The sequence below is a fragment of the Sesamum indicum genome, linkage group LG11, assembly GCF_000512975.1.
Source record: "Sesamum indicum cultivar Zhongzhi No. 13 linkage group LG11, S_indicum_v1.0, whole genome shotgun sequence".
NCBI classification, from domain to species: domain Eukaryota; kingdom Viridiplantae; phylum Streptophyta; class Magnoliopsida; order Lamiales; family Pedaliaceae; genus Sesamum; species Sesamum indicum.
In genome coordinates, this window is record NC_026155.1 from 8476644 (window position 1) to 8502303 (window position 25660).

Below are 25660 nucleotides of genomic sequence, written 5' to 3' on the forward strand. Positions count from 1 at the left end.
ATTCAACTTAGAAATCCCAAGTTGAGTTGGAAAAAGGATAAGTCATGGCTATATATATTCTACTCTTATTAGCATTGTTTTGCAGAGCAGAGTAGAATAGAGTAGAGAGAAAAGAAAGAGTTGAGACGAGGGTGAGTGTTGTTTTTCACGTGTGGTGAAGACTTGCATACAAGTGTGTGTGTGTTGTACTCCTCAATTTTCCTCCTCTTTGAGTGTTTTCTCCTGGCTTGGTATCGCCCCCAGACGTAGGATTTATATCCAAACTGGGTTAACAAATTCGTGTGTCTTTTATCGCCTTCATATTCCACCTGTTATCCATCTTAACCCGATCCATTTCCTAACACCTTGCACATCATCCTGGCATTTATGACTGCATGAATCAATTCCATTGACATCAAAAGCACGCTCAAGCAAGAGCACTAGGAACATGCTTCAAACAGTTTGCTTTAGTATATTTATCATACATACCAATTTTTCAAGATCAATGACATATATAGTATCAGCTACATTCAGGCCCATGTAAGCCTTTTGGCAGAAAATACCTCGATAAGAATAGACCACAACTTTCACCTGCACGAACACAAGCATGTTATTCCAGGTGCATGAGAGTTGTTTTATCCCACAACTCTGTTTTAGATAGTGAAAGTTCTATTTCAGGGGTGGGGGGTGGGGGGAGGTGGGGAGGGGGTGGGTTCGTTAGACCTTCCCTTGATAGCAAACAAAGGAATATTAGCATGCATTCAAAGGGGACAAAGAACTTAACTTTGGGTTATATTGACACAGGCAGTTGCTTTTTCAGTGGACATCTTGACGATAAAGCAGAAAAGCAAACAGTTTCAATTATTTATTTGATTGGATCTAAAATTGCTAGCCTAAACTGCCATTTCCAATAAGTAGATTTGTTTTATCTTTGATGAGGTCTAGCTGAATAGCAGTCAAATAAACAGAAAGAAACCCACCAGCTACAACTGAATCATGAATAGCAGGAGACCACAGTGCACAAGAAGAACGGCTGCACACATCAGCAACCAGGCATTTGGAGCTATGCCGTCTTATTGTGAGCTCATAGTAGAGAGATCTCCAAAATGTTCCATCTCTTGCTAAGAGTTCCATAGTTATTATTATTTCCACTCAAGCATGGCCCTCCCTTGGATAACCTTGCAAAAAATAAACATTCTCATCCACACAAAGATGTGAGGGAGGTAAAGAACTTCTTCTCAGTCGACGATCACAGGATAATCATCCTCTGTAATGGTTTCTCTCGTTCCATCCAATCAACTTCCTCCTGAACATTAATTAAAACCTTATCATAATCAGCATTCTTTAGTCCGTCAGCACACAGGTCGAATTATCCATCAAGGTCAAGGTTTATGGTCCACCAAGAAATGGGGAATTAAATTTATGCTGGAGCATTACTAAATGCAGAATGGTAGATAACATATCAACTAATATACTGAGGAAAAATCAAGAATTGATGCAGCAGCAGCAAGAAGCATAAATTTCTGCAGAACAGGAGGATTTTACAAGATGCCTGATGTAATTTTAGCATGAGTCATATTACTCTCCAAATTCTGGGCAATATCAATCATCCCTTGGGCACGACAGGCTTGAATTATTGTGGCAAAGGTTACATTATCTGGTTTACATCCACACCCCTCCATTGCCATTAATAACTCCATCATCCTTTCTACATCACCGGCATTGCCATAAGCATTGATGATACAGTTAAAAAAAGGTGTATCAAGTATCACGTCTGAATTCTCCACTTGCCTAAAAATTGAATCAACTTTGCCCAAGAGCCCTGCTTTACTATATGCAGAGACAAGAGAGCTGTAAGTAATAGAATTAGGCTTCAAACCATGGTGTTTCATTTTCAGGAACATCTCATCCATCTTCTCAATATTTCCAGCCTTCCCAAATATCTCAATTACTATATTGTAGGTAACACTTGTGGGAGAAAAGAATCTCTTCTTCATGAACTCCATAACAGATCCCATTTTTTGGTACAAGCCAGATTTCCCATACGATCTGATCAGAATATTATATGTCATTATGTCAGGCTTCAATCCCATAAGCTGAAACTCATCAAACCACTTCTCCATTTCATTAATCCTTCTGCATCCACCGTAAGCTCCAACTACAGAGTTAAAAGTAAAAATATCTGGAAAACATTTGCCACTTCGAATCATGTCAGTCAATGAGTTCTCCATTAATTCAAAACACTTAGCTTTTCCATATCCATCAATTAGGATGTTATATATCACAGTACTACATTCAATTTCTAAATGTGACATTTCCCCTAGAATCAGCCCAATCATATCAAAGTGATGTTGTTTAATGCAATATTTAATAAGGATAGAGTACGTAAAAGCATCAGGTTTGCAATTGTTGACGGACTTCATATCTTCGACAATACTAAATGCCTTGTCAAGAAGGCCATTGAAGGCATAGGCACCCACAAGTGCCGTGTAAACATCAACTGTAGGTTGGAGGCCGTCACAGAGCATGGCCTCAAAAAGCATACTAGCTTGATTTGGCTGCTTGCATTTGCCAAGCATCACTAGCAGCTTAGCATATGTCTGAGATCTTGGCTCATACCAATGTTGTTGACATAGAAGTTCGAATATCTAAAAACATGAGAAACAAATTTTATAGTCAAAGGAACAGGCAACATTTATACACCATCCACACTTCACCAAATTTATATTCAGAAATTTAACACTACCACATGATTGACTTGTATACAAAGAGGAGTAAACAAAAACCACAATTCTTGGATTAAACCATAAAGCAAATTTTTTCAAGCTAAAGAAATTCATCTACACAAATAAAAAAGAAACTCTAGTTCATGTAACAAATCTTCTCTATCAAAAGCACAATGTTAAAAACATAGGATTTATCGTTGGCAGCTTCGCGACATTTATGAATCCCAGAAAACTACACATAAAAGAGAGCAGTTAAAACCTTCCTGCAAGAAACATCATGCTTCAGAATCCCAGAATCCAAAACACCCAGAACAGAACAAATTTTTAAATGTATACACAGGCATTCAAAGCACAAGTATTTCCTCAAAACATATCTCAAAGTCCCATCAAACACAAGACACTGAAAATTCACGCAAAACTTCGGTTGCAGAAAAAGGAGGAGCAAGCAACCTTAAGAGCGGACTCCCAACGGTTTTGCTTAATTGCATCACTCAAAGCTTCCAAGACAGCCTTAGGCCAGAGGTTCTTGTACTTGGAAGAATTGGCCTTTTTCTCGATGGCTTTAATGGCCGCCTCCGTTCTCAAGATTCTTGAGAGGTCCTTCTTGGACAACTTGCGAAATTGGAGGCCCTGCGACCGAGAATTACTGTCACAATCTGGGCTTTTCTTGGACGATGATTCTACTTTGAAGGAGGAGACGCGGAGGTTGGCTGGGTTGCTGCGGAGGAGCTCCATCGCCGACGGTTGAAGGATTTCTTTCCAATTACCTTTTATCTGGAAAAGGCTGAAGCCTTGCTGGATTGCGAGCGGCGAGTAAGAATTTTGATAAAGGGAGTATTTTTATTTTTATTCATTTGGCCAATAAGTTGTTTAAACTATTTTATGAAATGTTCGAAAATTCATAAGTCCTAATAAGAGTGTGTTTGATTGAATTTATAAAATTCTCAAAGCATTTTATAAAATAGCTTTTTCCACGTAAAATTAATATCATCAGCGAAAATTATTTTTTATAATATTTATAATACACTTTTTATGTAATCTTAATGTATTTTTGAAAAGTCATTTCCATTGAGTTTTACATATCGTATTATGAATATTTCGATAATCAAGTTTAAATTTATCCCTCTTAATTCATTTCTTGAAAGAACCCATCTCGTATTTGGAATGTGCCTACAGTCATTCAAGATTGATTTCTTCTTTGATTGTTTTCAATGAAAAATATTAAAATATACTCCATCAATTATTTACACTTTAGCATATAAAAAACATTGCTAAATTACAAATTTTATCGCTAACAAAAATATATATATATATTAGATCTCTAATCGTCGGGCATGAATGTAATGTTGGGTTAGACTCCATATTTCAACATATTGTATTTTACTATTACATTTTCATGTAATTAAATATAGGTTACAACTACATATTTTTGGATTTTTTTTTTTTTGCATATATATAATATATATTGAATTTATTATGATTGATTGCCCCAAGAAAAAGGTCAAAATCTCTAGAAATACAAATATAGTGAAGCAACTAGCTACAATAATTCTAATTTGCTCAGTCATGGCAACCTTGCCCCAATCTCCAGCAATGGTACATCACTTGATCAAAACCCTAAATCAGTCCAAAAACTTGGGTCCAAAACCTAAACCAAGCTACACAAAAGGTGACTAAGCTTCATTTTTGCTCCCATCGTCTACGAGGCACGAGTGCCGTGGCCGTGGCCCAAGCCAACTCAATCAACTCTTCGCCCATGCTATTCGGCCCAGTTTACATAAAGGACGATCCTCTCACCATTGACCCTGAGTTGTCCGAGCTCATAGGTTGTGCCTAAGGGATCACGGCCTCTGTATCTGTAGAGGAACTCATCCTATTTGAGCCCTTCACCTTTGTTTTCACCAACAAGGCGTATAATGGAAGTACCCCTAGTGTTGCTGGGCAGCATCCCTATGCTACATGAGTATCGAGAGCTGCCTATAGTTGGTGGTATGATGTTTTTCATTTGGCACGTGGGCTGGTTTCATACCAAATGTACGCTTATAATAGCACTAGCGTAGATGGCACCATAGAGATCGATATGATGGTGTTGTGCTATTAGTTATAAGTCTATGTGTATGCAAGAATAATAATCAATGTACTGTATGGTCATAATTTTACTGTGGATCGATCTTTCATATATATCGTGGTAATTTTGTCACAGAGCTATTGTAAAAAAATTGAGCATTACTGCATGGATATTTAACACATTAATATTATTTTACATTTTAAGTTGTTCAATAAAAAATTAAATAACGTTGTGAATCTCATTCTGGTAGGAATGTTTAATCCAAGGTATACACATTATATCTGTCCTAACAAATATAGATTTAACTTACAGTTTTTAAAATTTCATGCACCAAAAACAAATTACTTGTTTTTTAGAGATTCCATGAAATTTTAGGTGTGTAACATATGCTGAATTTTGGAAGGGACTCTTTTAAATACGTGATTGATGAATTGTTAATATTTTTTGAACGAATCATGTACTTAACCCCCCCTATGTCTAAATTCGTAGAAGGCTTTTATTATAAATAGGGGGATCTCTCCCTTTGTGAAAAATACTTTGAATTGAATATAATACTTTAAATTCAATAGTTACTTCACTTTCATAGCTCTCTTTTAGTTATAAGTCGTTGCCGGGGTTAATGAAATTCCACTTCTTAGTGTGTTTTTCCATTAACATGTCCGGCTAAATTCATTATTTTCTGATTAATATAATGGTGATTGCTTGATCCGTAACTTGTTGTGAGATCTAATATGTTCTCTTTACACTTGTTAAATAAGTATTCATGTTATTCTCTGTGCCTTTATTACAAACATCTGATTTATGAATAATGTGGCCAATTGTTCATTGTCAAGAAGGTTTGCTTAGCTAATTGAACTTTATAAATTCGTGTAATTGTTTGTTTAGTTCAATACTTAGTAGCAACGTAGCATAATTAATTATGTTAAAATAGTTAGTTATGTTATGGGGAATGCATGATCTAATTTAAACGAATTATCCTCGTAGGAATTTATTAATTAGAATCAGACCTTTTTAATTGTTAATGCTATTAATAGATTAGCTCTTGTGGACGTTCCCAAGGTTGTCTGTTAATTAGGGATTTAGCCAACAGTCGTACCTTGACTGGCGAAAAGGTAAGAAGATGTGAGGTTGTTAGGTTGTACCAACAATCATAACTGATTTATTTGTTTATACAAGTGTTATTTTTGCATCAATGATCCACTCACAAGAATCATTTTCCGAGTAAGGTCAGGATCATGCTTGATTCTTATGAGTTGATCATCTTTAATGCCATTGCGCTCTCGTTTCTTGCACAATGCTTTGAATATATTCACTAGGAATTCTTGGATAAGAAATACTAGTTGTTCCCCACAACTTGAATTCATTTTCTCATACTGCTTTGAGGAAGTTTGACAATCCTTTTTTCATATCACCGATACTCTTTGTTAGGCACACACATAAGCACAAGAAAATATATTTTTCTCCTTTGTGGCAGTATTTAAATATGCCAGACTCTTGGTAGTACTTAAATTTATAACGTGATTTTTGCGAGAAACCAATGTTGCTCTAACATGTATTTGGATGAGAAATCGATATTCTTCTTCTTGGGGTTTCTTGATTTCATCTGTATAACACTTCATGTCAGAGTTAAATATGATGAATAGTATCCAAGAAATGATATTTGACAAAATAATATTTGTTTCCAACTATATGGATCCAGAGGAGGCGACAACTCTGCAGCTAAGTCACTGTTTTGGCAGGCTCGGAAAGGACAGTCTTTTGTGCTTGTTTTTGAATCCGAGCGAGAACGAAATGGAACCCTTACTCTTGCCAGGAAGTATGCCTCTGATTGCAGTGTAAGCACCTTCACCATTCTCTAACCTTCTAACCCCCCCAACCCAAAACACACACACACACACACATATATAAATATATATAAAAGATGTTTGATCCTATAAGAATGTCACATGTGGAGACTCTAACTTGAAGTTGAAATGACAATTTATGCTTGCTGGTCTAGATGACGACCCCCCCCCCCCCCCAACCTAAAACACACACACACACACACACACACATATATATATATATAAGATGTTTGATCCTATAAAAATGTCACATGTGGAGACTCTAACTTGAAGTTGAAATGACAATTTATGCTTGCTGGTCTAGATGACGACGCATTGCTGTAAAGGCTGACGACGGTCTTAGTTTCCAACTAATGATAATAGTATTGAGTTTTCAAGAGTTTTCAAGTGTGAAGTCTTTGGTTCCTATTTGTGTGTGTGGAGATAATACAATACAATGATATATATGCCTTTGTAATTCCCTAATCTTGGCATTCATTTCTAGTTGTTGTCTGTTCCAGGCATTGATTTTTGGTTTGCCTGTCTAAGTCATTTGTCGTAATAACCTTTATGGCTCCTAATATTTCACCCTTCATTGTACCTCATTGGTAATGCAAACTTCATACCCTCTATTTTAATTTGTTATTTTTATTTTCTCTTTTATTTAATATGTAGATGTCTCTATACAAAATTTTTACAATCTGTATATTAAATCCCATACAAAATCCAATATCAATTTGTCATATTGGATCATGACTACGTTCAGAATATTATTAGATATTTTATCGTGTTTTATTTGTTATTTTTGTTTAACAAGTTCAAGATACTCAGAGCAGGCTGTAAAAATAAAAAAAAATAGGCCTTAAACTGCATTGAATTTAAGACTTAAAACATTATGAAATTTTACAAAAAATAAAAATAAAAATATAGTTGTGCTTGTATTTTAATTTCTTACTATTGAAAATTTATATTGGTAGATATACTTTAATTCTTCAATTAAATGAAGTATATAAATAAATAAAAACTCTCGAAATTTATTTATTTTTTAAAGTAAACGTTAATAATTTGATATTTTGGAATGAAAATTGATGGATTCTTTTATTATTTTTCTTTTTGGGTAATTTGAGAAATACTTATATATATATATATATATATTAGATCAAAAAGTGTATTTTTAAAGTGGTTTTGGTAAATCTTTTAATTTAACTTGTGAGTGAAATACTAGTGAGTCATTTCCACGTGTCACTTAGATTTCTGCACGCATACAAGAACTACGGTGCGGATGCTGTATGAAATCATTCGCGGCTTACAGTACTGGCAGAAATATTTAAATAATATTGAAAAAAAAATAATTGCAGAAATAGGTGGTTTTCTATAAGTTTAAAGATTTAAGTGGCACCGCGTTGACAAAACACAATGCCACAATTTCTTTGTTTTAAGAAAAATTCTTCCATGGCACCGCGATGTAGAATCGCGGTGCCATTAAAAAATTTCTGTGACACCGTGATTTCAAATCGCGGTACCATTTGTTATAAAAAATAAAATAAAAATTGAAGCACCACAATCTAATCCCTAAATATTTTCTTCTTGAAGTTGATAATTAAAAGTCACCACCACCACTACATAAATCTTTTTGTCAAGGTTTATGACAATGTATTTTTATAAGAAAAAATAATTTTAATTTAATATAAAATTAATAATTATATTAATATTGCATACCAAAAAAATAAAAAGATTAAATTGTTAGAGAATTATTTAATAATATGGGTAAATTACATTAATATTTTTTGAAATTAGATCAAATTACACAAATATTGTATGTGTTTTATATTAAATTAAAATTATTTTTCCTATAAAAATATGTTTTAATAATAATAATAATTTTTTTGCTCGGTATTGTTACTTCAATTAAGTCAAGCGACATAATTGCTGTCGGTTTTAATTTAATTTCTTTTAAAATATAAGTTACAATAAATATATATGTATGTATGTAAATAATTCTTCTTGGTGTATATATCAATTGGCTCCTAAATACTTTAATTGATCATTTACCTTCTTATTATATCACTTCGTTTCGAATAATAATTTAATTGTGTATGTATATTATCATCTTTAATTTCTTCTTTTGTTTTTTAAATAAATTTTTAAAACAATCGAAATCCACTTATTTTTGTAATCATTATTTATATATTTCTCCCTACAATACTGACCGAGACTTGTACCACAACGGTAACTTTTTACAGCAATTGTACAGCTCATTAGGTTTTCATTACAATACTGACGGAGACTTGTACCACAACGGTAACTTTTTACAGCAATTGTACAGCTCATTAGGCTTATTAAGAAACAGAAAATCAATACCGTCAATCGACTTCCATCGAATGGCTACAAATTGAAAAAAATAAGACCGTTGGGCTTCTCTTCAGCTTTAAAAGGGCGTCCCTTCTCACATTCCCATCACTGTGCATTGAGCCCTCACACACACACAAAGAGAGAGAGAGAGAGGGAGGGAGGGAAAGAAAGAGGGTTCAGCGCTTTTTCAAGGTGTGTTTCAGCAATGGCTTCGAGAGTTTTTCAGCAGCAGAACAAAGGTATCTGAAACTTTCTTTCATCTATTGATATGTATTTGTGCTCAATGATTGTGTTGAATGCTTATGGCTTTCTCAATAATTTAGATAACCGGCCATTGCATTCAGATGGTTTTTAAAGCTTTCTTGGATCTTACTATCATGATTTTTAAGTTCTCTTGATCTTTGATGCGTATGGTGTTGGTGCGCTCCTTCACACTTTCTACTGTTATTTATCCCACCCCTTTTGTTGAATTAGACCTGCTTTCAAGAATCCGATCAAAGAGGCAATTATATACATATATGTTATGCAATCTTATTAAGCGAGTGTATGTTAAATCATGGTTCCTTCACTTTGATCAGGTTACATATGGTTCTTGATTTTTCTTTTGTTTGCTTATTGTTTCTGGATGAAACTTCCACAACTCTATCTTGTCATTCTGTCTTAGATTTATCGTAACCTTGATAACCTCTATTAGATTCTTTATAATGTTGATTGGGTTGAGGTTCTTGTGGATTTTCATTTAGATGCAAATTCCATTTGAGTTTCATTACTGCAATGACCATTGACTAAGTTCTTTTCCAAAGATTGTTTCTTGGCAATCATGAACATTCTGTTTTCTTTCAATTGTTCAATGACTTTTTTGATTGTTTCGGATTCTCATCAAGATGATCTTTTTTCCCATACATTTCTTGCTTTTGCTCTTTGATGAAATTCCCCCCATCTCATTTGTACATGTGTTGTTGATCTGATCTACAGAGAGGATGTCCCGGGGGCTATTAAGCAGAAGAATGTGTGGGAGCAGAAAGCAAGAATCGTCGTGCACTAGGTGACACAAGAAATGTGGTTACCGTTGGTGGGGTCGAGGGGAAGCAGCTTCCTCAGGTTTTTCGACCGGTTACGAGGTATTGAACAAATTCTTTCATCCTAACTAAAAGTGAATGAACAAATTGAACTCTGAATATGATCTATTACGTGCTAATTATGTGTTGTGTTCTTGAATTTGCAATCTTGTTTGTTTCAGTCATTCTTGTTGACTTCTCTTATTGATGAACACGCCCTTATTGATGTTTTGTTGTTTGATGAAATACAGGCTGCAAATGCCAATGGAGCCATTTTGGTGGATGGAGCTCTGCCGGAAAGGAGAGCTGCCGTGCTCAGAAGTTGCAGTGCTCAAGGAGAAGGCCGGAGAGAAGTCGATGAAGAAGAAAGCTCCAACTCTTACTTCAACTCTCACTGCTAGAAGCAAGGTCAGTACAATTAACCTTCCAAGATGTAATATCTAGGTGCAGTTTTCCCCTTCTTATTTGATCTTTCTTGTTGATAAACTCTTGATGCTCCTTATTTTAGTGCAAATCTAGCAAGTTTTTTTGTTTTATAATGTGTGGTTTGTGAACCAAAATTTTGTATTTCTTGTTGCGCTCCAAAAATTATAATACATAATTGTAGAATTAATTGATAAATTTTGATAAATAAATTATAGATCATAATTCAAATATAATAAATTGGAGGGTGCATTATAATATTTGGGGATAACTTATATTTTCTTAAATTAAGAAAATTTAATAAAGACGTAATGACCACCAACCCCCACGCCTCGCCTCTCATTCTTTTCCTTTTTTTTTTAGTTACACACACACAATACACACACAAGTGAAAAATTGTAATTTCTTTCTCTCGATCAAACATAGGTATGAAATTGTAATTTTATTTTTTATTAATTTATATAATTATATTATTTAATTAGTTCATTTGTTAAATTTCTAGGCTAAGACATGATAGGTAGATTAAATTTCTAATTAGTTTCTTAATTATATGAAGATGACATCACATATTCTTATAATTTTTATGTTAACCCCTATAAGAAGGGAAAATTCCACTTTACCCCTCTTCTACTCTAATTTTATCTTTATTTATTCTACTCTCAATTACATTACTTTACCCCCCTTACTTTTTATAAACGAGGTTATTTTTAAAAGAATTATAAGATTTAATATTTTATTTGATCTAATAAGATGTTTTGAGTAACTTTTAAACTCACCAAAAACACCTTCTAATTGCTTTATTATTACCCAATTAGGCCAATGAGTAATTTCTAAATACTTTTAAGAACTAGTCGTTGTGGCATTATATTTGACGGAATTTAAATGATATCAATAATGTTAAAATTATAATTCAATCATACTTAGCTATAGTAGTGAGTTTTATCTATTATATCGGATCAATTCAAAATAAAGTTAAAAAATTAAATGTAATTAAATGAAATATCCTAATTATAAGATGAAAAATATAATATTTATTGTTAGTCCCCTATGGAATTAAAAATATAATTTATCCATCCAATTATTATATTTATTTATAAAAAATTAATTGAAATTTATAAATAAAAATATTATTAATTTTTCGGGCCTCAAACTTTGGGTCTGGGATCCGTCCATGTCCGCCGGAACAACATGCAGGAAGAGGCGGAGGGCGGAGGCATGGAATCCAGGTTCATCATCATCATCTACACCGTCTTCGTTCCTTCTTTATCTTTTTTCCTTCTCTCTCTTCCTTCTTTTGAGTCTCTTATAATCGCAGGGAATGGTAGTTTTTCAATTAAGAAGCATCCGTTCTAATTTTACGATTCCCTCGAATTTCGGTTTTTGAAACTCCTTGATGTTTCGGATTTATCATACAAAAGAGGGGAATGATTTGGGGCTAGCTGTTCAATTCCATGAACAGATGACATCTCTCTTTGCTTTCTCATGTTGAATGAGATTTTTTTGCGGCCTGATCGTGTGCTCACATCATATTTGCGAAGAATTGAGAGGCATGAGTGGCGGGCTACTTTTACAGAAGGGGGGGCGTATAAGAGAATAGGTTATCTGCAATGTAATCATGTGTAGTATAATTGCAATTGGTGATCGTGAGGTGGTTTTTCTTTGACCTTGCTGTGTATTATGTTTGTATGTGAAGCTGTAGATGATCTTACAATGACGAAATTCTTGTATTTCTTTTTTATGTTTGTTTGTCCTGAGAGAGCATGTGGGCTGAGGATCTTTATCACTGAATGCCAACTGTCATGTTGTGTTCTTCCTAGCAACTCTTTTTTTGGCTTTGAATTCAATGCGGCAGCTTGTGTTTAGCAGTGATGACAAACTGTTGTATTCTGATCTAACAACTACTTTCTTTGGCTCTGAATTTGCAGCCGCGCTTCCCGGACGAGAAATCCATTCCTTTTGGGATTATTTAGGCAAACACCGATTGCCGTTAGCAATGATCCGTCAATCAGAAGGATGAACCAGACCAAACCTCCTCAGTTTCTTCCTGTCTGCAAAGAAGGGAGAGACCTTAAGTGTGGTAAGTGGGGAAATCTGGATGATTCCTTGACTTTCCTTCCCCCATCAGTCACGATTGTGGCATCTTCTAATGGTTGTCTTCTCTGCTGCACCGATGGAGTAAAAAATATGGATTACATCGTGTGCAACCCTGTTACCAGAGAATTCCATATGCTTCCACAACCACACAGGCTTTACCCTTATGCCGCCACAGCATTCATCTGCGAAGGGGATAATGACTCACTGACGGGCCTACGTTATGAGGTATATCGGGCTCAGGTGGCAAGTGCCGTTTCGTTAGCCACAACTTTGGAGTTGGATGTATTTTCCTCGACTACGGGCGAATGGACACAGCTGTCTCTTATTGCGGCCTCACCATTTCAGCTGTCTGTCCATCTTGGACCACCCCTTGTGTTTGATGATGTGATTTACTGGAGGTCTTACTCTTATGACTATATGATTGCGTATGATCCCACTAGGGAGCTGGTAGAACTGAAGCCACTGCCGGAACGTGGCCAAAATTTCAGAATTTGGTCTGATCAAATAGGGCAGTCCGAGGGGAAAATTCAATATGCTAGAGCAGATAATTTGGAAATTGAAGTATGGGTGTTGGAGGACATTAAAAAAGGTGAGTGGACTATGACCCAGAGAGTGAGTGTGGAATCGATGTTCCGACGGAATCCACATGTTGTTTCGACTATCTACATTGGTATTCAACATTTTCACCCGCGAAACCAGTTGCTTATTCTCATCACTTTCGACGGGAAGCCTTACTGGTACAACTGCCGAAGCGGAAGGCTGAGTGCCTTCCGAGGTTGTGCACGGCTAGGCTTGTCTTTTCTATATGAATGGCCCTGTGAGCCCCGTTATGATTCTTGATCTCTTTGAACGGAATTGGATCAATGGACCAAAAATGATGAAGCTGATCTCAGGATGTCCTCAAGAAGCCTTAAATATTACTCCTACTACAACCCTATGTACACTACTACTGGAATTGCAACATGTCAACACTTTCAGTACTATTATTAAAATTTGAACTGAATAAGGAATTTGACAAGAAATATATGTAAGTTTCGGATCAGCTTAATTATCCCGCTCGAAACCAATGGCTTTACACCCTTTGAACCTTCATCGCAAGCTCCTCCAACTCCAAGCCACTCTCTCCACCCACTCCTTCGCTGCGGTGCAGTCATCCTTCTATCCGCCATCTTTCAGGTACTTGAAGTTAACGTTTTGATATATAAGCTCTCTTATGTATTGCATGGTATAAAAATTATGCCCTCAACGTATTGTAAGAGGAAACTATATAATTTATAATCTTCCATCTATTTTTGTTTCTATAGAATCTTGAAATTTGCCGTGCCTTTGAACTTTGACAAATATTTTAACTACCATTGTAAAAATCATGCCTAACAACCATTACGTAGTTGTGGTTAATGATTATTTGCTATAATTATTTATAATTAATCATGATAATTAATTATTAAAATTTTTGTAGTGACAGCATGACAATTACTTAAAAAGAGATTTTATAGAATTAAATGGCACACCAATTGTTCTTGATCTTTTGTAATAGTTAATATTAATAATTTTACAACATTTCAGCGAAAGACTGATATTGGAATACGAAGATAGAATCCGACGGTATTTTCATCTACCAAAGTACAAAAAGCAATAATCAGGACTTGGGAGGATTCTTGACAAGGATGGCCCTTATAGTGTCCAAAATTCTAATAAAATGTTAAGTATAATACATTTTTTTAAAGTTAGAGTCAAATACTTAAATATTTTTTATTTCTTATAATACTATAAATACATTCCTTAAGATTGTAATTGTAATTAAAAGTCACAACTACCATTCCCTAAGGGGGTGCACTTGTATTGTATTATAATAGTACTATAGTAATTTATTGACTAGTACATATTTAATATTGATTATTTATGAATATTGTTATTTTTAATGGTTGAAATTCATGATGATATATTTTTATCGATCATTAAACAAAAATACACGACTTCAATTATGTCAAAGTCTGTGTTTTTGTGATTTTTTTTTTTTTTTTTGTAATACAAAATATTTGGTATATTCAATTACTTAAAGCATCTAGACCACATAAACACATGATCTTGCTATACTCATCTTTTAATTCTGAAAAATAAAATAAAATAAAGTACTATTCAACTTTTTACACATTTGATCGAAAATTATCCCTTAGAATCAAAGTAAGTTGGTGGTACGACTCAACTTTTTTTTTTTTTTGATTAATTCGTTAGTTTTATCGAAAAAGATCATATTTGATAAAATTTTCGAACACAAAACTAAATTTGATGAATCGAAAACTGATGGAACAAAGGTAATATTTACCCATAGTACATACAATGATTTTAATTTTTTTGTTCAATACTATCACTCATTGAAGTTCATAAAATAAAAATTTAAAAAACTCTCACAGAACTCTCCAAGTAATATCGTCAGACAATTGTCCAAAGTTTGACATTATGACTGTAATGACAGATATAAAAAAATTAAAAATGCTATATAAGGTAATCTATTCATACGGCAGGGGTATTTATATAATTAGACTTAGATTTAGGGGTGGCAATGTAAATTTCATTGACACCTAAAATTAAACAAATCACATACCTCTTGAATTTTGCATAAACACCCCAAATTACATAGACACCCATAGACTTAAATTTAGGGATGGCAATGAAATTTACATTAATTCTTTTTAATCAGAGTATATTTCATTACACCTCCTAAAATTAACTCAAATTACATTTACATCCCAAAAAGTGTTAGTTTTTGTGTAAGTTTTGTCTTTAAACATGTGGTGTAACTGTAATTACAATTATATGTTTACAAATATAGCAATAATTTTATAAAAGATTTAAAATATTTATATATTTTAACCAATTTCAGAGATATCAATACAATTTACCAATTTAATCAGAAATCCAAATATTGAAAATTGAATTATGAAATATCATTAGTCCTATAAACGCGGGGGACATTAGTGAATATTTCCAGAATTTGGTGAAGTATGATGACTGCAGTTCTCAGAAGTCGCAGGCTCTTCTCCTTTGCTGCTCGACGACTCTACCCTCCTCGGTGCTTGTCGACTTCACTCCCCTGTATTGCTTACAGCTCCCTCGCTTTCTCTATACACACAACACGCACGCACGTATACAGTTCTTTGGACATTGATGATTCATATGTTATTGTTTTGTTTGCAGATGTTAATGAGGAAGAGAAGTTCAGTTCTAAGGAGACAGGAACTAAGTGCAATTTTATTCATCCATCTGCAGTTGTTCATCCAGATGCCATTTTAGGTCAGGTATTGATGTTATTTATGACGGTTTTTAGCTTCTTGTGTTGTGGAATTCTTAATAGTATCCGGAATGCGGTAGTTTGCTGTGCGACGGGAAGCTGCTAATGGTTCAAGTGGGGGAGGAACTGATTTCTTTTCCTTTTTTTTTTTTTTTTAATTTTTTCCATATGAGGATTGCGCATAGAACTAGCTGCTTCTTTTCGTCTCTATATCAATACGAGGATTCTCTTTTCTTGTTTAATTGAAGGTTAATTGTAGCAAGGTGTTATGGTAATGATATATGGCACAGCAAATAGGGGTCTGACTGTTATTTAAATGTAAGTAGCCAGACCAGTATAAAGTAAAATAAATTAATGAGATGAGAAATCATCTGGTTGTTTGCTTTGTGTTTTAAGATTGGGACCCAAAGAAGAGCATGCTTTGTTGGAGACGTGATCCCTGGCCAGGGAAGAAGCTTAGATGTTTGCTTCACAGCATACTTCTATCAATTGTGTGATAGGTTTTAACAACTTTTATCCACAAAGCTTGTTTATAATGGGCACTTGCTTTGCATCACTTCCCTAGATTTGAACTACTAGGAGCATCATCATATGCTACGTTTTAACAACTTTCATCTGCATGCTTGTGATTCATAATTGAAATTATTGTGCTGTAGAATGTGGTCAAGGATTCTTAAAGTTCTTTGTATAAAAATTTGCAGTTACCTGATTTTTTCTGAGGACATTGAACCTGTATGATCTACATTTGTCTGGTTTATCATCAATGCAACTCTTTGTGTCCAGATATCATAGATAATTTATGGTTTTGTTCTGTACTGTTTTGGTTTAGCTTTTAACATTCTAGGACATCTGAGATTTGACAAAGCTTTCTCTGGATGTAGGGTGTTTCAATTGGTCCTTTTTGTACTGTGGGACCTTCTGCAAAGTTGGGGAATGCTTGTCGGCTATATCCTGGCAGCCATGTTTCAGGAAATACAGAACTGGGGGACAACTGCATTTTGATGATGTAATATTATTGTACTCTTAACATCTGAAACTGAGTTACAGTATGCCTTCTATTTAAAGTCGTATATTCTGTCTTGCAGGGGTGCTGTAGTTGGTGATGAACTTCCAGGCCGTACGCTTATTGGATGCAACAATATTATTGGGCATCACGCTGTGGTGGGCATTAAATGTCAAGATATGAAATACAAGGTTTGCTGAAAATCTGAGATGTTTTAGTATGAGATAGATTTAACCTTTAAAGCTCCTTGGTCAGTATGCTAGATTATGTAACATGTGCTTGCTTCCAATTAACATGGTCATATGCTTATTTGTTATTCATCTAGGATTGGGACAGTAATAGAAATATGATATGTTTGATGGATCACTAGGAATTTTAGCAGGCTAACCATGGATAGGATATATAGGAACCAGTTTCTTTTGGACGTCTGGCTTATTTATTGAGGCAATGCCTGGATAAAATAGGGACCTGAACGTCTAAATTAGTAATTTCAATTTCTGCAACTTTGTTATTTGAAATATGTCATTATTTGTCAGATTAGGTTCTATCTATTACTATGTGAATGCAGCGTTATACGATAGCAAAGGATTAAATATATTGCATACTTTATTGATGGTTTTGCAAGATAGATGAGACAATGCCATATTTTCCTCAAAATCCATGATCCACCTTCTGCCTAGATGTCTTTGGATCAGAGAAAATTGCTGGCAGCACAATTCCACTTGCTTGTCTTGCACTTTAGAACCAGAAGATCTTTGTCCATACATATTTCATTGCGGAACTGCATGCATTGTGCATCTTTTTCATTACTGGATGAATCCCTAGTTGCAAAACGTCTCCTCGAAGTTATTGTTTGAGGTGGTGTAAATCCTTGCCAGGCTTTGCATCTTCCGCTGCAGATTTCATTCTTTGAGTTAGCTAATTCCTTAATGTGAGGACCATATGTATTTTGAAGGGAAATTGCTTTATCCGTGTTAATGTCAGCCACTAAACAAAGAGAATCGCTTTCATATGGTCATCTACTCCTTGGGCTGCTACTGTGTTAATAAGATTCTTAGTGCTTGATAGAGTACTCGCATCACCATTCAAATTGAAAGTTAAATATGACCTTGCATCAGCTGCTGGAGCCCTCTTGGGTGTCTGATGTTGTCTATACTCTATAGTATGCTGATCCCAGTAATAGTATTATATACCTTGTCTCAGTTAACAATTTCCTTTTCTGATCCTGAATTCTGCATTCAAATTGAATTAGTCGAACCAGCAGGAACCCTGATAGAGCGTTCAACCTTTCCTTTTCTGATCCTAAATTCTGCATGCAAATTATAATTAGTCGAACCAGCAGGAACCTTGATAGAGAGTTCAACCACTTAATTAAGGCCTCCTAACCAGATTGCTGAAAGTGATGTTTTGATTGCGATGTTTATGAACAACACATTGTTAGACTTATTATACACCCTATCACAAGATTTATGAATTTGTCCTTAGTTAACAGGTTTACTGGATGTGGATGACTAGTTGGCATCTTTTATGCAGCCACTTGTGATTGAGCTTGAGACGAGACGTAGGAAGTATCTTTATCTTTGTTCCCTCCTGTATCTCTAAAGCTAGATCCTGAATCCTTTAAACTAAAGTTTGTGATCAAACAAAATACATCAAGTGATTACGAGATGAGCGTTGTACTGCAGGATTTCCACAAATCACTTTTTGGCATAAAACATTCTTTCATCTGATCCAACCTCGAAATAATTTAAGCTTCCTTACACCAAGTATAACACAATCTATGCAACACATGGGGAACCTTGGCAGTAAGCTCATCTATCTCCTCCAATGGAAAACCTAAAAGCATGCAAACTTGTAATCAAAGCAGGTCTAGAAGAGAAATGGTAAGATAACTTAGGTAACCTGACCCAATAGAAGAAAAGATGCTTTATTATCTGGACTAAAACCAGGTGATGATGTAAATTTAGTTGGAACTATCCACATATGCTGGAGGCTTTATTTGTAGCAAATCATCTTCAAGTTTCAACTAAGCAATCACATACATAGGAGGATCAATTGAAGCAACCACAACAGACCTTTTCAATCACAGAGAAAAAAACTTGTTGATCACCCATGAAGGGTTCTATGTGAAAAAATTATGAAAGTGTAAAAGGGGGTAATGATTGCAAGAAATTTTTTTCCTTGAGATTGAGGAATGTTTTTGGTGCTCCTTGAGAACATGCGAGTATGAACAAGAATCTCTGTATTTTGTCTCTCTGAAACTGAGACAACTTATATAATACTGGCCTATGGCGGATGGCCCATGGGAGGTTGGGCTGGACGACTCCAGTGATTCTCACCATTTCCATGGCCAGAAAGCCTTGGGTCCGGGCTGCCATGGCAGGTTTCACCAAAGGAATTCTCTTGGAGTGTAGAGATAATTTCTGGGACGGCATGAGATTTTAGTTGTTCTGGTACCTATTAAATGGCATACGCATGTTGTTGGATGGTAAAAAATTTTGCTTGGATTTTTGTTTCTTAAGTGTCCTTACATTTTCCTTTTTATTTCCATTGAAATGTAAGGTGGTTGACCTTGTTCTTGAGAGGCTGGTTTCTTAGCATGAAATTGAATAGTTGATTTTGTTCTTACTAATGTTTTTTCTTTCTGGTAAATTATCTGTTGGGAATATAGATGTCATTCTTCTTTTCTTGTACTTTTCTTGTTCTAGTTGTTGAAGCCATATTTTTCCTTTGGTTGGGGTTTTATTAAAGTTTTTTGCATTAGAAACAATATTTCTTCTGATTAATCTTGTTTGTGGAAACATTTTCAGCATACGCAAGTGTTTTTGTTGTACTTTCCAGGATCAATATATTCCTTGTCAGGATATACATGTCTTTGCTGTGATATATGCCATTCGTTGCCAAATTACATATACAATATTCTGCATCAGTCATCATATGTTAACTTAATCATGGCTATCTTGAAATGGAGTCATCTTTGAAGTGGTTCACTTGATTATCTTAGGCAGGGAGTGAATGTTTCCTTCAGATTGGTGACAACAATGAACTTAGAGAATATACATCCATTCATCGATCTTCACTGCCAAATGAAAGAACGGTCTGTAACAAAACTTTATGCTCATTCTTGTACATTTCCTCAAAATCTGAAGTGTTGTTGCAGTGGATGTATCTATGTCTTATAAAAATCTCTTCAACAGATAATTGGTGATAACAATCTTATTATGGGATCTTGTCACATCGCTCATGACTGCAAAGTGGGTAACAACAACATTTTTGCAAACAATACTTTATTGGCCGGCCATGTTATTGTGGAGGTGAGTTATAATTTCTTTTCCTGTATTCTTTCTCCTTTAACTGGTACACTTTTAGATGGTATTATCTCATTCACAGAATGACGAGGTGGTCTATTGATTTACTTGCAGGACTTTACTCATACAGCAGGGGCGACTGTCATACATCAGTTTTGTCATATTGGTTCGTTTTCTTTCATTGGTGGTGGCTCAGTGGTAAGGGTTTTACCTCATCTTGTTTTTTTTTTTTTGCTGTGTCTTTCTCTCTCTTTTTTATTTGAAACATAAGGGAACTGGTGACCAAGCGTAAAGGTTTGACTACATCCACCTTCCCCCGAGGGTATAGCCAAATTAACAGGATCTCCCTTGGAGCATCATTGCTCCAACCTGTTTCCGAGTTAACAGCCATTAGACAGAACCGACGGTTCCTGCAAATGACAAGTTTAGTCCATTTTGTTATATACCTTTGCAAACTGGCTTTTACTTAGAGCAAGATGACTCAAAATAGGAAAAATGACCACGGCTGACTATATTCAAACATCTCTCACGGCATCACTATCTCCATCCTGTCCACCACCTCATAGCCACTGTCAAACTCAAGAAACTCACCACGATACCTTCAATTCAACATATTTAATAGCAGAACTCAAGTTTCAAATTATGAAATTAAGGAACCCCAACAACCTGATAGAATCCATAATCTCCAACTACTAATGCTGAGGTTGTCTGTATTTGGGGAGCAGAGTGGGGTTGTTCGGGGGTGGTGTGGGCATGGGGAATGGAGGCTGTTACGGGGCGGGCGACAGTTTGAGATTCTGGGAAATGATAGCGGAGGGGCACGCAGGCTTTGGGCTTGTTCACGTACGTCTAACAGGTTTACAGGGGCAAGAACAAGAGTGAGAGCAGCATAATTAAAACAATTTGATAGCAAGAACATCTTAGAGCATATATTAAACTAAAATAAATAAAAAATATTAATATGTTGTTCTAATATGGTTTGTTATTTAAATTGTATCATAAACCATAATTACCATTCTACCTGCGTGTATTTTATGCTTGTCATCAATTTAAAGCAAAAAAAGGACAAAGCAATTTGAATCAAAGCTCAGAAATCACAATATTCAGTACTTCAGCTATTCCTTCAGTGTCCCATGTTTGAGCACTTCTTTTTCCTAATCTTCTTTTCTTCATTTTATGTCTCCTTTTGGTTATTCCTTTCATGTCCATCACTTACGTCTCCTCATTTTTCATTTTGTTCCCTCCACCATCTTTCATTCCCTTGTCTTTTGTTATCTTTTTTCTCCCATTAGAAGTAGCATTTGCCACTATTCGTACTATTGAAACAGAGTAAACTAAGCTATATGTATTATTTGAATCTTCCGGTAAAGTACTCAAGTTTTCATATATTTTGTGTGCAATATTGATTATAATGACCACAAAGAGAATGTACTATACTATGACAATGCATTGTCTAAGGCCAGTATTGGGTTTTGATCGTAGAAAGAAGGGATCTTGAGACACGCTGCTCCTATAATTGATTTTCTAATTAACAATTTTTACACCAATAATTCCTGTCAGGTAATGCATACATGCAACAAATGCCCAATTGTCAACTGAGCTGTAAGGTTTGCTAGAAACAACACTTGTGAGTACATCTGCTAGTTGGTCTTCAGATTTGACAGAGAGTAATTAATTATTTGCCTGTCCACCTTGACATGTTAGTATGAGGATAGGTTGTGATAAGTATGAATGACTGCCTCTTACAACAAAATAGGTTCCTCATCTAAAATTTAGTTGCCAATTGCTCTTGGGGTCTAGATATTTCTTCTAAATCCTCCTCTGTAATAATTATGTAGTTGATTATTGGAACTGTACCTTCTCCTAGATGTAGTTTAGGAATAAAGTATGATCCAAGTTGCTCTGCTTGTGGCTGTAGTTTTTCTTAGCTAAACCAAATCAAGTAAACCGTGTCCAAGGTGATTGTTCTAGTCCATACGATGCCTATCACTCCTTCTCGAGATCACCATGAGGCAGCTATTCTTCACGCCAAACTGGTGTAACTACCAGTTGAAGTTTGTTGTGAGAGAACAAGATTCTAACAGTATTTAATTTGGCAACTTCAGAGAAGGTTACCTGGTAGTCTACACCATATGTTTTGTATATTCATATACCTTAGCTACAAGCCTCACTTTGTATCTATTACTGGATGAATCTGGTTTGTTTAACTGAGAATACCCATTTGCATCCTATTACCTTTTTTTTCCTTTCAATGCTGGGACCAAATGTTATATCTTCGCTTGGGCACAAATTTTGATAAATCTTGTCTGCTGCCCTTGATACCCATTTTCACCCATCTCACTACAATCTGCTCCTAAGCTAATGTGCTGCAGAGTAATTGAGAAGTTTGAAATTTATCTTTGGCTTCCTGGAGATATTCTGTCTTTCCAGGTTGCACTTAAATGTCCTTTGATGTCCTTCACAATGTTCACATTTATAGTCATGCTATTCTTATTGTTATACAATAGTCACTTTCAAGAGTTCGAAAAATATAGAAACTTTGAGAGTCAAGAAAATTGCATGGTTATCTATTTGACTTCTCCTGATAAATACTTACAAGAATTACTTCTAGTTTACGATGGTGTACATGTTAATGACGAGTATACATTCTATCTGAGCTTGTACTCACGTACCTTGAAGGTTTCACAAGATGTACCGAAGTACACCATGGTCTCTGGTGAACGAGCTGAACTACGTGGATTAAATCTAGAAGGCCTAAGGCGTCGTGGGTTTTCAGTTATGGAGGTTGGTTTATTTTTCTGTTTGTGCTCTGAATAGATAACATGGTCCAATTATTCTTCCACTGCAGTTTCCATCAGTGTACTGATGGTTTCTCAAACTTTTAACCTGCTCTTGACCACTTGTGTCTTCTGTGAAATTCTGCTCTACGTGGAACACTGTTGTTGCTTGAGGCTATAGAAGCTTGGAGGCACTTTGTTTTGCCACAATACTTTTTATTTCATCTTCGGTATTACACTGATCTATACCGAGAATCTTCTACCCTACTTCTACAGAGGTCCAATGACTTTTCTATGTTTTGTTATGGTTTATGACCGGCTTGTGATTCCTGGTTGATCAATGTGGAGACTGGCATGAATGTCTTATTCACGATGATGATGCATGTTGAGAAGCAGTAGACTAAGAACTATCAGTAGGAGATAGGAAATAAAGCACAGAAAACATGTTTATATTGAGGTGGATACCCCAAAGCAAAGAATGAGCTTGTGATTCCTGGTTGATCAATGTGGAGACTGGCATGAATGTCTTATTCACGATGATGATGCATGTTGAGAAGCAGTAGACTAAGAACTATCAGTAGGAGATAGGAAATAAAGCACAGAAAACATGTTTATATTGAGGTGGATACCCCAAAGCAAAGAATGAGCTGGACAAAGTGATGCTACTTTGTGTGTTAGTGTGTGTTTTAATTGGCTTCTTGGTGCAATTGAGAAAATAAAATAAATACTATTAACGTCTTACTTTTCTGTCTCAACCAAAAGGCTTTTTTTGTTTTTATCATACTGTTAAATCTAACAGCATGTTGATTGTTTTTAGTTTCTGATCTAATGACTGACATTACCTGCTCTACACCAGGTAAAGAGCCTCAGAGCAGCTTATAGAAAAATATTTATGCCTGCTGATGGAAACTTCCAGAGCATTGAAGACCGTCTGACTGAATTGGTATTTTATCAACACCAAAAAAGTCTTCTATTTCTTAGCCCCTGGAAATTAACTCCCTGCATTATTCCCTTAAAATGAATTTTTCAGCAGAAGGATGAGAAGTTGAGTCAAGTTCCAGCTGTCTGTTTCTTGGTACAATCCATTCGAGACTCCTTTGAAGAGGAACGTCGTGGAATTTGCAAATTTAGGTCCTGGGCTGGATCTTGATATTAAATGCTAGGTGATTTCTTGTCGTCTTTCAGAAGTCCACCTGTGAATATAAATGCTCTTGAAGTTCCAGTTTATCTAAACTCATTTTGTTTAAGCAACGCAAGTAGCGATTTGCATTCTTCATTTTGCATGGACATGCGTCTGCAGTACCATTTCTTTTGGAACTTGGGACCGACATTGCCCTGGTTCCTGCCGCGGATCTCCTGCAGCAATTGTGATTGGAGTTTTGCATGAGAATTCAGAATTGAAATTCTTTGTAGGTGGCAGTCTTGTTCAATTGAATCTTAACTGTAGCAGCTACTCAACAATCCAGATGATTGAGATTTTTCACATGTTGATATTGGCTGCTGCGAGAAATGAGTTTGAGCAGTATTTAGTTATTAGCAATTCTGGGTAGATGTTTAATGTTGTAAATGTAGAATAGATCTGTCCTCTGTTGGATCTTCATCTGAAAGTTTTCATAGGGTAGGCTTTATGTTTGCAAGTGAAGTGAATGAGAGAGCAAATCTTATATATTTTCTTTAGAAAAAAATCTTCTGTTGTTGTGGTGTGGATTGTAAGTATTTGAGATTTAATTGGTTAATATTTCATAATTCATTATTCATCTAGTCCTAGGATTATTTTAGTTTTTAACCTTACAATGCTACTCATAAATTTTAGAGTATTTTTTTTTTAAAATTTATCGTAATTATAAAGACTCTTTCGTTGTTATTATTGTTTTTATATTTATAAAGTCATAGTAGCAAAAAATACTATAAATTTTAGCAAAATATATTTTTTAACGTTTTGAAAATCGTAAATGGGGTCTATCAAATTCAGCTCGTTGGGTCTTGAACGTTTGTTGGTGATATCTCAAGTTTTGACAAATGTGTTCCAAATAGAACCTATTGGTCATCCTTATATTGAAATTGAGTGAATGGCCTCCAACATAATTCCCAAAATTAACATTTAAGTAGTCTTTTGCTTCTTCAAATAATTTAAAAAGTAGGCTTTTTCGGGTTTTATTCTCATTTCGAGTTTTGAGGTTAATGACAAAGGTAAAAACATATTTATTTATATTTTCTCATCGAAAATATTTTTGCCACTATTCTCATTCGATTCTTTACCATTTTTTATATGATATACATATATATACTTTTTTAATTATTAACTCAATATATTGCTAAGATAACCTTTTCATATAAGTTTTGAGTATTTTTTTTTTTAATTTAGGTAAAGATGAAAAAATGGAGATAAGCTTCAATATCACAAAAGAAGCAAAAAATGAGAAGAAAGAATGGTGAAAATAAGGGGGAGGAGCTTAAAAATAACGTTGAAAACTCCCATTTTCTTCCAAGACAGCAATATATACTGTTTTTGCCCCGAATTTCCGGCCGCACTTTTCATATTATTTTTAAAATTATAGTGCCACAATTTCAAAAATTCGTAAATTGTGGCACCAAATTGCAATTTTATCTAAAAAAAGAAAAAACTCATTTTCACTTTAAACCGAACCGATTAAATTCAATCTTCTTGTTATGTTAACGAAAAAGTGTAAAAAAATTCTTGTGAAAAAATAAAGAAAAGTCTCCGTTAAAAAAGGAAAAAAAAAGAAGTGTAATTTA

At 34.9% G+C, this 25660-nt stretch overlaps 3 protein-coding genes across 14 annotated transcripts in view; 2 read left to right on the plus strand and 1 right to left on the minus strand.

Moving 5' to 3' along the window:
- The window catches only part of LOC105173603 (pentatricopeptide repeat-containing protein At3g53170-like), an 8815-nt gene extending 5234 nt beyond the window's left edge, over window positions 1-3581 (minus strand). Inside the window, exons 1-6 of one of the 6 annotated variants that reach the window (XM_020698111.1) lie at window positions 3156-3581; window positions 1771-2627; window positions 1532-1687; window positions 960-1285; window positions 469-570; window positions 345-370 (exon numbers count right to left, since the gene is read on the minus strand). In XM_020698111.1, coding sequence (XP_020553770.1) covers window positions 1642-1687; window positions 1771-2627; window positions 3156-3440 — 1188 coding nt within the window. In that variant the 5' untranslated portion in view covers window positions 3441-3581 and the 3' untranslated portion in view covers window positions 345-370; window positions 469-570; window positions 960-1285; window positions 1532-1641. Of the gene's footprint in view, window positions 1-344; window positions 371-468; window positions 571-959; window positions 2628-3155 lie in introns of all 6 variants that reach the window. The other 5 variants (XM_011095399.2, XM_020698109.1, XM_020698107.1 and 2 more) reach the window with 5 other exon arrangements.
- Window positions 11564-14183, plus strand: LOC110012833 (F-box protein At5g49610-like). The gene is made up of 2 exons (XM_020697869.1): window positions 11564-11655; window positions 12355-14183. Exons 1-2 carry the CDS (start codon window positions 11618-11620, stop codon window positions 13361-13363), a joined length of 1047 nt encoding a protein of 348 aa, XP_020553528.1. The 5' UTR covers window positions 11564-11617; the 3' UTR covers window positions 13364-14183.
- Window positions 13556-24656, plus strand: LOC105173604 (probable acyl-[acyl-carrier-protein]--UDP-N-acetylglucosamine O-acyltransferase, mitochondrial). Of its 7 annotated transcripts, XM_020697863.1 has the most exons (12): window positions 13556-13699; window positions 15528-15619; window positions 15722-15822; window positions 16697-16821; window positions 16901-17009; window positions 19823-19915; window positions 20016-20132; window positions 20241-20324; window positions 22806-22910; window positions 23760-23846; window positions 23934-24066; window positions 24204-24656. In XM_020697863.1, the coding sequence occupies exons 1-11, from the start codon at window positions 13590-13592 to the stop codon at window positions 24051-24053; spliced, it is 1143 nt and encodes a 380-aa protein (XP_020553522.1). In that variant the 5' UTR covers window positions 13556-13589; the 3' UTR covers window positions 24054-24066; window positions 24204-24656. The 7 variants fall into 7 exon arrangements, with proteins under 7 accessions (XP_020553522.1, XP_020553521.1, XP_020553523.1 ...); XM_020697862.1 differs by having other exon boundaries at window positions 23934-24656; XM_020697864.1 differs by having other exon boundaries at window positions 23937-24656.

What these genes read in the sequence shown, in the direction of transcription:
- LOC110012833 (XM_020697869.1), top strand. Translation starts at nt 11,618, where the DNA reads ATGCAGGAAGAGGCGGAGGGCGGAGGCATGGAATCCAG. An exon ending in GGCGGAGGCATGGAATCCAG is followed by an intron (nt 11,656 to 12,354) that starts GTTCATCATCAT and finishes CTGAATTTGCAG; the next exon opens with CCGCGCTTCCCGGACGAGAA.
- LOC105173604 (XM_020697862.1), top strand. Translation starts at nt 13,590, where the DNA reads ATGGCTTTACACCCTTTGAACCTTCATCGCAAGCTCCTCCAACTCCAA. An exon ending in TTCTATCCGCCATCTTTCAG is followed by an intron (nt 13,700 to 15,527) that starts GTACTTGAAGTT and finishes AATTTGGTGAAG; the next exon opens with TATGATGACTGCAGTTCTCA. An exon ending in GTCAAGATATGAAATACAAG is followed by an intron (nt 17,010 to 19,822) that starts GTTTGCTGAAAA and finishes TGATTATCTTAG; the next exon opens with GCAGGGAGTGAATGTTTCCT.